Source organism: Cnephaeus nilssonii (assembly GCF_951640355.1).
Source record: "Cnephaeus nilssonii genome assembly, chromosome: 1".
NCBI lineage: Eukaryota > Metazoa > Chordata > Mammalia > Chiroptera > Vespertilionidae > Cnephaeus > Cnephaeus nilssonii.
Window position 1 is genome coordinate 95781121 of NC_137072.1, and position 15249 is coordinate 95796369.

The 15249-nt window shown below is 46.2% G+C and overlaps 1 protein-coding gene across 1 annotated transcript in view; it reads right to left on the minus strand.

The window, feature by feature from the left end:
* Positions 1-14776, minus strand: part of NWD2 (NACHT and WD repeat domain containing 2) — a gene marked incomplete at its 5' end in the record, with an annotated part of 134806 nt that extends 120030 nt beyond the window's left edge. The window contains one exon of the mRNA XM_079776677.1: positions 14626-14776. Within this exon, the coding sequence (XP_079632803.1) occupies positions 14626-14776 (151 nt within the window). The remainder of the gene's footprint in view (positions 1-14625) is intronic.
* Between the last annotated feature and the right edge of the window lie 473 nt (positions 14777-15249).

Genomic DNA, 15249 nt, shown 5'->3' on the forward strand with positions numbered 1-15249 from the left:
ATAGCCATCGCTGTAACTCCAGTGCTCTCTTCAACTGCTATTTTGTTTCAGGGATGCTCAGAAAGTATTCTTCATCTCACCGAGACACACCGGCTGCCTCCCACATGAACCTGTAACCCAGGTACGTGCCCTTGACTGGAAATTGAACCTGGGACCCTTCTGTGCACGGGCCTATGCTCTACCACTGAGCCACACCAGCCAGGGCCCTCGTTCCACTTAATCAGAGCTTATTATGTGCCAGGCGCATGATAAACAGTTCACAAGCTTCGTCGCCTTTAAGCCTCCTAAGAATCCTATGAGATATTCAATATAGAGAGAAGCAAATCTAGGATTAGGAAACTTAAGTAACTTGCTTAAGGTCACCGAGTCGGCAAATGGCACCGAGCAAGGTCTCAAACCCACGTTTCCAACTCCAGATTCTGAACCTTCCATCTCTATGACTTACCAGTTCTGATGTGTATCACGTGTTGTATGTGCACACGTGATGGGAGTGCAGCACACAACTCAGGGGAGAGATCCATCCCTCTATCCAGCAGTTCCCAGCAACCACCTTACCCAAAGGCCCAGTGATGGATTTTATCACCCTGGAAGCCTCATTTGTAAACCTAATCCCATTCCGATTCCACTACTGAACACTTGGGAAGAGTTTCCAGGTCCTGATGTTTCCCACTAAATTCACTGTACTCTGCTACTCATTCAAATAGTCAACAGTGTACACGCGCACAGCACGACGCAGGTGCAAAGGTGCTTTTCCATCACCATCATGACAAATGTCTGAGCTGAAACAGGTGATATTTTTCAGACGTTGGTGTAGCCACGTTCTCGGAGCCAGACTAAAGACCCAGACACAACACTCCTCTCCTCTGAAAGAAATGAAACGAAATGGAACTGCTGGGAGTTTCAAAGAAATGGAATAATGTAACACTGCAGCTCGAAGAGGCCCCCGAAGTCTCGTTTTTCATCCACCTCATTCGACAGGCGAGGAAAGAGAGTCCCGGAGAGAACGCCCAAGGTCACAGAGCTACTGCCTCAACCAGACGGGGAAGCCAGGTGGGTTCCGTCCACCTCACGGCCCTGCACCACCTCATGATGTCTGAGGGCACCACGTCTGGCTGATATTAGACAACGAGGAGAAAGCTCTCTCGTGAAAACGCTCCAATCTCTCCAACGTGACGGTTAGTCACACAAGCCTGACTGCATGATTGAAATGGAACACAAAATGGAACCTGCCACAGAAATGTTACAGAGTGACAGACTTCCGAACTCGTCCCCAGAGTCATCACGCAGCTAGACCATAACACTAGCAGTATCTGATTTCTCGTTGTTGTTTTTTTTGTGAGAAACATAGGGAAATTTAAAACCGCACTGCTGTTTGTGTAGTTTCATGGTGGAAATCTCTTCTGACCTCATCCCTCAGGCCCTGCTGTCCCGGGAGGAACACATCATCCTCTCCTCTTCCCCTCCCCTGGTGGCTGCAGCAGAGAGTGGGGAGCGGTGCTCTGGGACACGGGTTACTGGGAGCCCCTCTGGAGGGAGGGAGCCCCACGCTGAGCTTCAGGGGGCGGAGGAGGGCCTCGAGCCTGCCATCCTGGATGTGCCTTCTAGGGTTATCTGATGGAAAGGGAATTTAGGGCTTAGCCAAATGTTTGCTGGCTTATTTTTTCTGAGATTTCAAAAAGTATCTGAAACTCGTTTTTGGGTTCAGTACTTAAGGTATATCATCTTTTCTTTTTGTTTTTTTTGTTACTCCACCCCCCCCCCCCCCCCCCCGAAAATTACAGTCTACCTCAGAGAGGAAAATAAAGGTTTCACTTTTGCTGATATCATGAGTAGGATGAAAGCAGAGCCATGCTCTGGGGGCGGCTCCAGTGGGTGTGTAAGCAGGGAAGGGGACCCCCCTTTTAACTATCTGCGGACCTCAAAGTGTGTATGTACCTTTCCTCTCTGCCAGCATCTGCATGTGCCAGGGGGCGGCAGTGCCGGTGTCTGGGGCAGGCGTTCACTTGCTACCAGGGCACCCAGGATACACACCATCGGAACCCTGGATTCGGCGCTGCCTGGTGTTTACCAAATGTGTGCCCTGGGGCATGTTCTAGAACCCGAGGCTCGATCTTCCCTTCTGTCACAATAAAAACAAAACAAAGAACCCCTATTAGGTATCTTACGGAATTCTGAGGATTAAATTCTGTAGTTACAGTCATTCATATGGAAAATACTACGAAAATTAATAAATAATACAAAAATAAACTCTTGTGTTTTGTGTACTCACAACTACAAACCTACTTTTGCCCCACCCTGTAGAAACAAAGCATTATTTTTTTTCTTAAAACTCGTCACAATACATGAGTCTAAGAGTGACTCTGAAGGCAATATTAAGTTATGTTACAGTACTGTACAATACAGTAACTACCGTTCAGTACGTCCACAAACCAGGGGCTCAGGACATACTTAAGCCAAGGCTGCGGGTTAAAATTCCCATCAGGAATATAAGAATCAACAAATGAATGAATAAATAGCTGAAACAACAAATCTATGTTCTCTCTCTCCCTTCCTCCCTCTCTCTAAAATCAATCAATAATTAAAAAAAAAAAAAAAGAGAAACAAAAGTGAACAGGGAACTGGGGTGGGGGCAGTCTTCCTCCGGACCTGGCCTTCCCAGGTGCTCCTGCGGGTCCCCCTCCTGCCAGGACCAACTAGTTCACAAAACCCATCCCCCAGGGTCCTGCCCCTGCCACCTCCCAATCCCACTACCAGTCAATATACCAAACTGCTCCTGCTGGGCTGCTCAACTCCTTTACCCCCAGGCAGGTAGGGCCTCACCCACATGCCAAAGGGATCCCCAAGCGGGTGGAGGGATGGTTGAAGAGACCCAACCCCTGAGGCTGGTGTTCCCAATAGACCATTTTCCATGAATAAACCTCCCCTTTTTCAAGTAGCACCACCCTCCGAAGTTAAGAATCAAACACTTCCTGTTTCCCAGCTCCTAGGTTCCAGGGCCTTCTCTCCCATTCCATTCCACTCTCAGATCTGCAGGGTAGAATCAGCCAACAAATGAATGATTAACCCTTTCTAGACTCAAGTTATCATCCATCTATCCCTGGCCCATGCGCTGTCAGTCAAGAGACCCCTCTCCTCCCTTCTGTTCGCATCTTTCCATCCTTCACCCCCAATAGCAACATCTATAGGAACACCTATATCGTTCCCTCAAATTAAGAATTCCAGTTCAGCAGTGATTTCATTAAATTGCGAAATTCCTATTTTATGAATGCTCCATCCCCATGACTTCACAGATAAATACCTCCAAACACTAACTTTCTCATTTTTCTTACAAATTCTCCCCCACTGTTGTTGCAATTCCTTTTCTATAAGTTGACTTGAGCTTCTGAATAGAGACCTTTGGCTTAAAGGGGAACTTTTTCTTTTCAGGTCTTCTTTTCAGTGTTCTCAGCAGTTTCTTCTTTTCTTGAACATTTGATCTCTTTGGTTAACTTGACCATTTTTTATCCAACAGTGACCTCAGTAGTTTGTGAAACTCTATTTTAATTAGAGAATTTTCTAAAATATTGTCAACTGGGTGTGATCTGCTGGAGCTTCTCTTTGCTTAGCAGCTAACTAGTATGCAGGTTCTGCCACACCCAAGTAGATTCTCAGTCTATGCGACAGTTTCAACTCATTTTCCTCCTTTAGAAAATGATGATTCTACCAGTTCTGTTATTTGGGCAAGAAAACTTCTCATCTGCTATTTCTCAGGCAAAATTTCCCTTCACTCTGGCTTGTCCTCTCTGTCTTGGCCAAACAACACATAACTCATGCCTCCTTGCTCTCTGTTGCTGACATTGCCCCATTCACCCCCTCCCTGCACTGTTCCCAGCAGCAAATGCTTTGTCTGCATAAACTAGTTCTCACCAGCAGACATCCCAAATCAATCCTTCCTCTCTTCCCCCCTCCCCCTCTCCCCCCCTCCCCCTCCTCCTGTCTCTGTCTCTCTGTCTCTCAAGCCTGGATGTGACTCCCAAGCATTTGTGGCTGCAAAACATTTTAATCAGCCACTACTGATCAAGGAATGAGCCTTCCAGGATAGATACTATTCCCTCTCTCTCTGGAACACCTCATCTTCTATTAGGATAATCAAATCTTTCTGATCTCTCAAGTATTGTTCTGAATTCCTTATTTTTAAAAATATATTTTTATTGATTTCAGAGAGGGCGGGAGAGGGAGAGATAAAAACATCAATGATGGGAGAGAATCATTGATCAGCTGTCCCCTATTGGGGATCGAGCCCGCAACCCCAGTATGTACCACGACTGGGAATTGAATCGTGATCTCCTGGTTCACAGGTTGACGCTCAACCACTGAGCCACACCAGCCAGACCTTATTACCTTATTTTTATTAAATAACCCTTCCTGCTGCCCAGCCCCTGCATCTATTCTCTGATACCTGAAGCCACACTTCATGTGTTGTGCTGGCTGCTCCCAGTCCCTGGACCAAAAGTGACCTCGGTCGAAAATGTCTCATATGACTTCTATCCCAAGCCTCTGAGACTCAGAGACAAATTACTCAGGCAGCAGTTCTGGCCCTGGCCTTGGGTTCTAGTCCTGACCACAGCTTTGTATCTTGTCTCAGTTCCACCTTATGACTAGGGGCTGGGATTCTGCCTTGATTTTACCAGATGCTTCCCGTTTTCTGCCTCCATCCCCATATTCCCCATCTCAGGATGGGGATCTTGTGCCCACATCTCATTTTACCTTCATGCTTTGCACCCGCCCAAACTCCTCCAATTATTAGCTGAGCAAAATTCCCGAGTTATTGTTCTGATACTCAAGGAAACTACATTTCAGCATATGCTTTTCTCATTTGCTGAGTAATCTTTGATATCAGATTCTCTGATACCAAATGCTCTCTCTTCAAAAACAGTGTTCCTCTCTTGGATCTGGACTGGTTCTCATCACCCACCGCTGGACCAGCTCCCCACCATCTACTAGAGTAGACAGGTCTATTTCCAGATTTGGTGGAGTCTTAGGCCTTTCGACTAAATTCAACCAGCTCATGCCTGACTGGGAGTCAGGCCGGACAGTTTGATTCCAATTATTCTAACTGGCCTTTGCACGTAAGCGTCCCTCTCACAACCACAGTGCTTGTATTTTTAGTAGTTGTGGATGGATGAGTCTAAAGACCTAAGACAGCAGTATGTATCTCTTACTTCCTTTATTAACTCTCCTCACCAACCAGTTAGGAGTCTAGTTGTATACAGTGGGTATCTAAAAAATATTGCAGCGGATGCTTAGAATAAAAGCTGCAGGAAATATATTCAGTGGCAAGAATCTCTCTGAATGACATGACACATAATGGATCGGATTAAGCATTATGAAAGATACCCTTTCAATTCTGTGGTTTCATTTCTGAGTTAGATTCCGTAATCACTCTTGGAATAAGACACCTGACATCCGGGCTTTGCTCACTGCTTTGAGTGTACCCATGTCAAAGTCTTTGATATATTTTGGATTGAAAATGAGATTTCAAGGAAGTATTTCATTAGAAGTGGGTATTATTCTGTTTGAACTGCAGCCAAAGCTGCTGAATTTTATCCTTTTATTAACTTTCTATCACACAACATCTTTTTCTAATTATACATCAGCCAACATACTTTAATTTGCCAAATGAATCTTGTTTGATTTCAACCAAAAATACGATGAAAACTAAAGCTTGAAGAAACAATACAAAGGTGTCTATCTTTAAGGAAGTAAAGGCCTTTCTTCTCGATTGATGGTACCTAACTCAGCTCCTACTGTATACTTTTGAGACACCCACTACAACTTTTACATTTATTTAAATCCTATGACCATTAAGAGCAAAACCTAAAGGAATTTTTGAGCTGAAAAGAACTTCCCAATTACTTTGTAGATAAATCCCTGTAACTCGGTAGGACCTGCATCATTTCCCATTTTAAAAGGTGTTTGTGAGTTTGCACTTGATGTTTTTAGTTGTCTAATGCTGCATATCACTCTACCCCAAAACTCAGTGGTTTAGAACAACGCGTTATTTGTAGAGAGATGAAGTGACTTTCCCCAAGGCTGTGTGTGCTGAGCACTTCCCCTATAAAAGTATTCCGATGCTGATACTTAGTACAGGTCTTGCTTTTATATATAAGGTAGGTCATACCTTATAGTTCACTGTATTCTCTTCTTTGTGTTAACACATTGCGGACCAGTAGTTTTATTGCTAGCTTTACCCAGTGGCCAGGTAAGTTTCTATGGAATGAGTACAAAAAAACCGTATTACATAAATGTTAAAGGCACGCTTTAAAGTTAAATACCCATTGCATTTTGGAGTTATTACATGTTCTTATAAGCTAATATCTTTTTAAAGTATGATACGTTGTAAAACACTGTGCAATATGAAGTGGAACTAAACAAAGCTGGCAAATTCTCGTGATCCGTCCGCAACGTGTTAAGATGCTGGGCTGTGATATAAGTTGGGTTATGTCAAACTGGACATCTAAATAAAGGATCCTAAGTACTCAAAGGAGTCCACGGTGCACAAATGTTAAAACCCTCAAGCTATCCATGCCGGGAGAAGCCTGCCTTCCTCTAGCATCAGACTCCTGGGCTCCCCTTTACCTCCTCACCTGCCGTTTCAGGGTCTGGGGTGGGGGGCATAGCGGGTGACTGACTTGATTGGAAAATGTTGGAAGAATAAACCCACAAGCTCAACTCGCCTGTTCTCTCGTTCCTCTGGGGACTGTCCTGTCCACAGAGCGGGTGGGTTAGCTCTCCCCCCCAGGCTCCATGCTTCAGGGGGCAGACGGTTTGGACCCCCGCCCCCACCCCCGTGTGTGGATGGAAGAATGTCTAATTCTGGTGTCTAGGATGAGGAAGCACCAAGGCATGCTCCATTGTTATCTTTGTCAGTGAAAACGGGATATTCTGATCTCCTATCTGCAAACTCCCTGGTCCTTTTTCCCAGTTTAGAACTTGGGCGGTTGTGGAAGGGTGCCATTTACGAAGTCAGGGACAGCTTACCTTATCACCGACGACTGTGAGGATTAACATGGGTTAGCACTGTGCCGGGCTACTGGTTGACTCACGTGCCATGCATTATACCATTTAATTTAGTTATGACAGAGGTCAAGAAACTACACACCATAACCGGGGTTCCCGGCTTTCGGAGTGGGCCGCCGCTAATCCCTGCTCTTCCCTGAACACACGTGCCTCCCCTCACCCCCAGAGGTGGGCTGCTTCTCCTCCGGTGGATCTAGGCTCCCCTTAGGCCCTGCACAGAGATTGCAGGGACAGTGACATTGTGTACCTCCAAGCCCAGGCCTGCAGCAGCTGCCATTTCCCTTTTCTGGGGAGCCAATCCCCATATAATGAACCCTGGGCTAGAATCCTGAACGATGAGGGAAAAACTGGAGAGAGCGATCCTACACGAGGAGCACCAAGGAGGGGTGAGACCTCCTTCCACCACCAGCGCCACCCAGAGTGAGTGACTACCAGTGCCCGTGGAATGGGAGTCTCTCCCTTCTTCTGCAGGCCAAGCCCGGCCCCAATTCCCAGGCACTCAATTATGAGGAGTGATACATCTTTGTTTTAAGTCACTAAGCCAGCAAAAGACCATTGAAACAGAAATACAATTCAAACCTGCAGACATCCGCCCTTTAAAATGGCAAATGGTGTCACTGCCGCGGTGTGACAAGAATGTCAAAAGACCTGTCGATGATTTATTAAACCATAGGGTCACGATCCATTTGTATATAGCATGCCTATATGGTCCTAGTCATGCTTTCTTTTAAATGTCGTTCTAAATGAGCACCTTCAAAGACAAATGATAATATCACCTCAAAACATCGCTCCGTTCTTATCCAATGGGGTAAAAGCTCTTTGTTGAACCATCTCTCTCTTCTGCCTGCAGAGACGTCATCCATCCTTGCTTTGCCTCACAGTTGATTATGGTGTGGGAGTTTCTACTCCCTGGCTCTCTCTTCATTCCTCCAAGGAGCCCGCCCAACCCCTCTAACTCCTTGGTGTCTCTTTAACACTCTGCTCATATTTTAGCACAGAGCTCATCACATATGTTACCTTATTTATGTCAACCCCATGAGAGCCGAGCCCTGCCTGTTTTCTAAGCACCAGAACAGCACTCCACATGGAGTAGGTGCTTCGTGCACCTTTATTGGTTGAACAAGTGAGTGAGTGAATGCCCCTGCTTCCCCCCCCGCCCCCCCCCCCCCCCCGCCCGGCTAGATACTCTGTCTTGGTTTTGAGTATCCATTACCACTTCCGTCCTTTCTCTCCTTGTGATCTAGAGGCCGGACGCCTGAAGTTCCCAGGCTTACTTTTTATCAGGGTCCCAATGCAATTCTGGTTCTGCCAGAGGGATGTGGCTGCATGAGATCTGGAGGCAAAGCAGGCGGGGAAACTCCTTGGCCTCCAGCTGTAGGCGGAGTAGTTGGTTCCAGCAGATGCGCACGTTTGTAGAAGCTGGCCAGTTACCCAGTATCACCTGTGATACCAGCTGTGGCTTCTGCAGCCCCCTGCCCGCTGGGTGATGGCTCTGGCAATCCACCTAAGTGCCTAGCGATGCCCCTTCATTCCTCAGACCCTTACAATGGTTTTTCAGAGCACCCAGTTCCCTGATTTAACTGGAGTGATTCCTGTTTTCCTATTGAGTTCTAACTGACAGCCTCGATAGACGGCATTCCTGGAGGGCTGGGAATGCCTTTTTCATCTTTGCAAACTCACACCGGCACAGTGTCTGCATCACAATAGAAACTAATAATAAAAAAAAAGGTAAAAAGAACAATAGTAAGTGCTTATGTAATGGTTACTATGTGCCCAATACTGTTCTATATCTATTAGCTTATTTAATCTAGTCAATACCCCTGCAAGGCAGGTGCTATTACTATCATCTTTTACACATTAGGAAACTGAGAACAGAAGAGTTAGGCAAATTGCTCAAGAAATCACAGTTTTAAATGGTGGACTGAAGAGTCAAACCCAGACAGTCTGGCTCTCAAGTCTGTATTTGTAGCTAATATTCTCTTCCTGCCTGAAAAATGGTTGCTGAAGGATTTGAAAATACAACCTCTATAATTTTAGAACTCATTTATTATATATATCCTATTTGCATTTATTGTAAAATAACTCAGGATATTCTCCTTCAAGAATCTTACCTTTTAAAGATGTTCCTGGGGCATGAAACATTTTTTTGCTGTGCTCAACTGCATTTTTTTTCTGATTACTTATAAAAATGAAAGAACAAAACAAAACAGGGATACTTGGAAATAATGTTGTAGAAAAAGTAAGAAGAACCATGGTGAAGCCTGGCCAGTGTGGCTCAGTGGTTGAGCATAGACCTATGAACCAGGAGGTCACGATTCGATTCCTGGTCAGGGCACATGCCCAGGTCGCCGGCCCCATCCCCAGCAGGAGGCAGCCCAATGATGATTCTCTCTCATCATTGATGTTTCTATCTCTCTCCCTCTCTCCCTCTTCCTCTCTGAAATCAGTAACAATATATATATTTTTAAAAAGAACCATGGTGAAGAACACTCATACATAGGTTACATATGCATTTTTTTTCAGCACATCTTTCTGCCTCTTGCCTGGGAGCATTTGTTAGAGCAAATGGCCACTGGTTGCAGCCACAGTAGGGAAAACATTTCTCTCTTCACCGTGGCTTCTGCAAAAATGGAGAACAAGCTTTTCCACGGGGACTCCAAAGACACAGGGTAGATTTTCCGGGAAGATGCAAAGATATGTGTAATAAAAAATGTACTTGGGAACTGACTGAGCATCTGATCACTGTTATTGTGGACAATGTCCACAACCCTCAAAGATGCATAAATCTGCATAGGGGAATGCACAGAAATAGGTGTTAGAGTCTTCTCCTCCACTCCAGATGTCTGTTGACACACAGAGGGAGATCCATGAGTGTAGTGGGTCCTGGGCAGTCATCCCTTACTCTTCAGGGGACACGGGTCTTAATCTGATGGATGCATTTGGAAGGAAAATCTGAGCACAAGGAGCCCAGCCCTTTTGTTCTCTCTTGTAAGTTAACCTGTCATTCTGTTCTGCTCCTCCATGTCTTAAATGTTAAAGGGGTCAACTCTGCCCACTGGTGGGGTGGGGGTCGGGTCTGTGCCCTGCCCATTGCTAGTACTGACTGGGAGGCTAAGTTTGTGCAATTCTGGGAACCCACTCGTCTACGTAAAAGCCACATCCCCCAATAAAGGTCCACAGTCCTTACTTGTGATTCCAAAATTCCCAAAGTGTTGAGAACAAAAAATTTCCCCCAATTCATCTGGCAGCCAAAGCTGAAGTGACCCGAGTCCTTGGTAACAAAACTGGCCTTAACTCACATAAGCTACGTAGGCTTTCTTATGCCACTTAGAGCTTTGTGTCCCACACAACAGCCAGTAATTCCACGTGTCTAGGAAAATGTACATAGATTACAATGAAATAATACTAAAAATTCAGATTCTTCATCATACTAACCACATTTCAAAACTTCAAAAGCCTTTTGTAACCAGTGCTACCATATAGGACAACACAGATGAAGGCCCTTCCAACACTGGAGAAAATTCTCTTGTACAGCACTTAGAGGGAGTAGTTTCCTTAGAGACCTTTTATACTTGACCACGGGGTATTACTCCAGACCCCGTATAATAAGCAGTGTACGCACCATTACCCCCGATCTCAAATATTTGGAATTCCAAAATCACATCTGGCCCAAAAGGATCACAGATAGAACGTGCGGCTTTGCATCTGTTTTTAATCAGTAATAAAGGCAATATTTTGGTTTTCCTTCTGATTTAGACTTTACCAGCTACGGACTGAATGTTCGCATGGCCCAAAGTCATATATTGAAGCCCTAACCCCAAATGCCTTGATATTTTGGGGTGAGGCCTTTGGGAGGTAATTAGGTTTAGGTGAGGTCATGAGGGTGAGGCACCCATTAAGGGATTAGTATCCTCCGAAGAAAAGGAAAAAGAAGACCTGAACTCCTTCTTTTTCTCTGCCACCTGAGGACACAATGAGAAGATGACCGGCTAAAAACCAGGAAGGGGGCCCTTATCAGGAACGGAATCTGCCAGCACCTTAATCTTGGGCTTAAGCTGAGAAATAAATGTCTATTGTTGAATCCTCTCAGTCTGTGGTACTTGGTTATAGCAGCCTGAGCTAAAACATTACCTTATTCTAAATTGGTTAAGAATTGAGGCAGGGAAGAGGAATATTGTTTATCAGGCCCCCTTGAGTTCCAATAATAGGAAGAGAATTGTGTAGGCTCCTCTCCTCTGCATGTTCATGGACAATTCAAGCTACGCACAGTGGAAGATCCATGAACTGGGACAACGCTATTGCGTCTCCCACACTGGTTCTTCTTTCACTGGTAGGGATTGGTCTGATGCAGATAACCCTTTAGACAGAACCACATCCACTAGTGTTCAGAACATTCTGAAATTTTCTTGAAGGCTGGGTCAGGACAGACAAGTTCCCTTCCTACTATTTAGTTTCTCTTGGATGTCAGACTTTAAGAGTAAGGACAGTGCCCTAACTGGTTTGGCTCAGTGAATAGAGCATTGGCCTGCGGACTAAAAGGTCCCAGGTTTGATTCTGGTCAAGGACATGTACCTTGGTTGCGGGCACATCCCCAGTAGGAGGTGTGCAGGAGGCAGCTAATCGATGTTTCTCTCTCATCGATGTTTCTAACTCTCTATCCTTCTCCCTTCCTCTCTGTAAAAAAAAATCAATAAAATATATTTTTAAAAAAAGAGTAAGGACAGCACTCCTCCACAATATTTAGCTTATATTCTTGTCCATATGGAGGAACGCTATCTCATAGAAATCTGGCATAAACCGAGCCTTGGGCCAAATAGTACCAAGAGAGATGTTTTCAGTCCCCTGTAGGCTCTACCTTGTTTCATTTTGCTATTATGATTTCAGGCAAGTAGCTTAACCTGGTGTAGCCTCAGTTTTCTCATCTGTAAAATGGGGACAACACTCTGGGTTTGAGGATGGAAATCAAAACTAAAATACTGAATGAGCCAATATATGGGAAAGTAAGTTTTCCATTCTAAAAATATGTGTTATCTTTATTACTGATGGGAAATTCCGCACAGCCTTGTGAAGCAATACCCATTAAAACAATCATCTAAGTGAGAGAGACCCTGGCAGGATTCTTAAAAGTATTGCTATGAGTTCAACAAAAAGCAGCTTTTATTTAGAGCATAAATTGGATTTCCACTTGTAAAGGAGAGCATGAGGTAGTGTTCTTTGTCTTAATTTGACAGTGGAAAGGTTCTTGAGTATTGGCCAAGAATCTAATATTGGATTGTACCAAAACACACCACTTGCTTCCTGAATTGTATCCATAAAGGTCTCACGGTAAAATGCTGCCTCTGAGAGAGCATTTACCAAGAGTGCAAGTCTTCACATTCAGGTTGTAAAAAATACCCATCTGTCTTCTCTATTCAACATGTCTTTGGCTCTCCCTGCGGATACAAGTTGAGGTCCTGCCCCTGTTGAAACTCCTCAGGTAAGCTTTACATTTCTGATCTTTTTGTTAAACAATGTATTTTATTTGATTTTAGAGAAGAAGGGAGAGGGAGAGAAACATCAATGATGAGAGAGAGTCATTGATTGGCTGCCTCCTGCATGCCCCTATTGGGGATCAAGTGTGCAACCAGGGCATGTGCCCTTGACCAGAATCGAACCTGGGACCCTGCAGTCCGAAAGCCAACGCTCTATCCACTGAGCCAAACCAGCTAGAGTCACATTGCTGATCTTTTTAAGATCAATGTGCAAGCTGCTCAGCTCAAACAGTGACCAGGAGGCATGATCAACTCTCTCCTGTTTGCTTTCCTAAGATTAATAGATGCTAAAGCGTTTATTTCAAGAAACTAGAGAATTTGAAGAATTACGTGGACAGGCTTAAGAAAAATGACATTCATCTTGAAAATTAATTAAATATTTAGCTGACTCAATTTAAATTCATTATTGGTTTTTATCCTAGAAATTACAAATTTAATGAAAAATTAACTACTGATGATAGTAACAATTTCACTGTGGCTTAGAAGCAACGTATTTAAAGAAAAACAATAATTTAGCTAGTTTTACATCAGCAGATGTAAATACTTTGAGATTCTTTTCATGCTCAGGAGCATTGAAAATTTTAAGACTAGTCATTTTCTAACACAGTTCTCTCAAACACTTTGACAATGTTTTAGCAATATTTTTGAAAACAACAATGGAAACTTAAGTTGCAGAATTTCTTAATCCTTAAACAGGCTGCCTATCTCCATGGTTTTCTTTATCCAGATTAAGGTAAAATCCTGGAGACATATTTGAGGTAAAAGGATTTTGATTGTATTGTAGCTTTCTAAAACCTTCCTTGCTTAGTAAAGTCTGTGAAAGTGAGTTGTAAACTGATGAAAGGCGAGTCAGTTCCACCCTAAAAAGTACAAGTCCTTCTAAAACTAATTAGAATTAGTTTCTGCTAGTGGTTTTATTTTTTTTAACATGATGGGTTTTTTTAAGAAAGTTTTTTCTCTTGGTCCTCTCTGTATGCTTTTAACAAGCAATCAGAGCCTCGGGTTTTCAAATTATTCTCTATCCAATGATGCTTGTCAACTTTCTTTTTTCCTTTTACGTTGTTGTCAGGCCCCAGGCTTGCTATAGAGTGCAGAAAAAGTTCTCTTCGGATCTCGCACGTCTAGTCCAGGCTCCTAAAAACTCATCTCCTGGCTGAACATTTATTGTCCTGGAAAAAGGCACATCCTGCAGTTTTATCCAGCTCACGTCAAATGCATCCTACTTTTTCTTAACTTACTGAGAAAGAAAGTTAATATCCAGGATGAGAAGTAAAAAGCTGTGATGAACAAGGGATTCACCACCCAGCACTCAGCCGCTGTGATTTGTCAAAGTAATAAATCAACAAGTTTGCACTTAGCGCTGACCAGGTACCCAGCCTTAAGCAGGGACAGGACTGGAAGGCCAGGTGCTGGACCGGGGACATCAAGCCCAGCGCCCCACCAGAGACGGGCTCACCCTGTGCGCCCTCCCTGGAAACCAGGGCGGATGCTAGGACCCCAAGGCGCGTTTCTTCCCAACCTTTGCGCGGGGCCTTCAGTTCACAGGGGTCTCCTCGGATCGGCTCTCCTAGGCAGAAAGGGTGCCCTCGCCCCCGCCAAGAGGTGAGTCTTGGGGAACACTCCACCTCGGCCTGAACAATAGCAAAGGAGGGTGCCCTATTCGGGAACCTGCCGCGGAGAGCTACTACTTACACCTGCAACAACCTCGGAGCAGAAACCGCTAAAAGGAAGGGGAAAGGGTGGCGGTGGCAGGTTGGAGCTTCCAGAAACCTCTGCAATACCTGGGACGTTTCTTAGCTCGCCCAGAGGCATAAGGAGGGTGTAAAATGGGTGTCCTAGGGGAAGTCGACAGGCAGAGGGGGACGAGTGAGGTGAGTAAAAGTGATTCAAATGAAATTCCCACGCGCTCAGGGCAGCCGAGGCTTTTAGCTGGAGGAAGGGAGCACCGGGGACGCACGGCGCGCCCGTTCACCGATCCCGCTGCGCGGACGGACCGAAGGACAGAGGGACAGGCAAACCCGAGCAAGGGACTCACCTTCAGGGTTGGCGCTGATGAAGACCCGGACGCTGCGGCCGGCGGGCACGAGGTGAGAAGGCAGGGCGGAGAGGTTCCCGGAGAACGCCGCCCGCCGGAGCGCAGAGTCGCGGGGGCAGGGCAGCTTGGTGCCCGCGCCGGCCGGCCACATCGCCCTTTGGAGGGACAGCCGCCGCCGCCGCCGCCGCCGCCGCCGCCGCCTTCTTCTGCTCCTCGGGCTCCTGCCCGCGGTCCGCGCAACAGCGAGGACGATCCCCGCAGGCAGCGCGGCTCAGAGCCGCTCCGAGCCCGAGGCGCCGCCGGCGAGCTCCCGGGCACACACCGCCGGCCGGCGCGGAGCGGCCATACGGACCTCGGCTCGGGCCTCGGTCGCCGCCGCCTCCTGCCTCTCGGGGCGTCCGCCTCCGCTCGCGGCCGGAGTTCAGTGCGGCAGCCGGCGGGAGCGGGAGGTCCGCGTGCCGGCGGCTACGAGCGCGGCGCCCCTTTGCGCTGGGAAGCGCCCGCGCCCGGCACCGAGTCCGCGGCCATCTCCCCGCCCGCGCCCGCCGCGGGAGGAGGGGGCTGGCGAGGAGGCGGGACCGAGCGGGCGAGGGGAGCAGAGCAAACTTTATGGAGGAAAGGTGT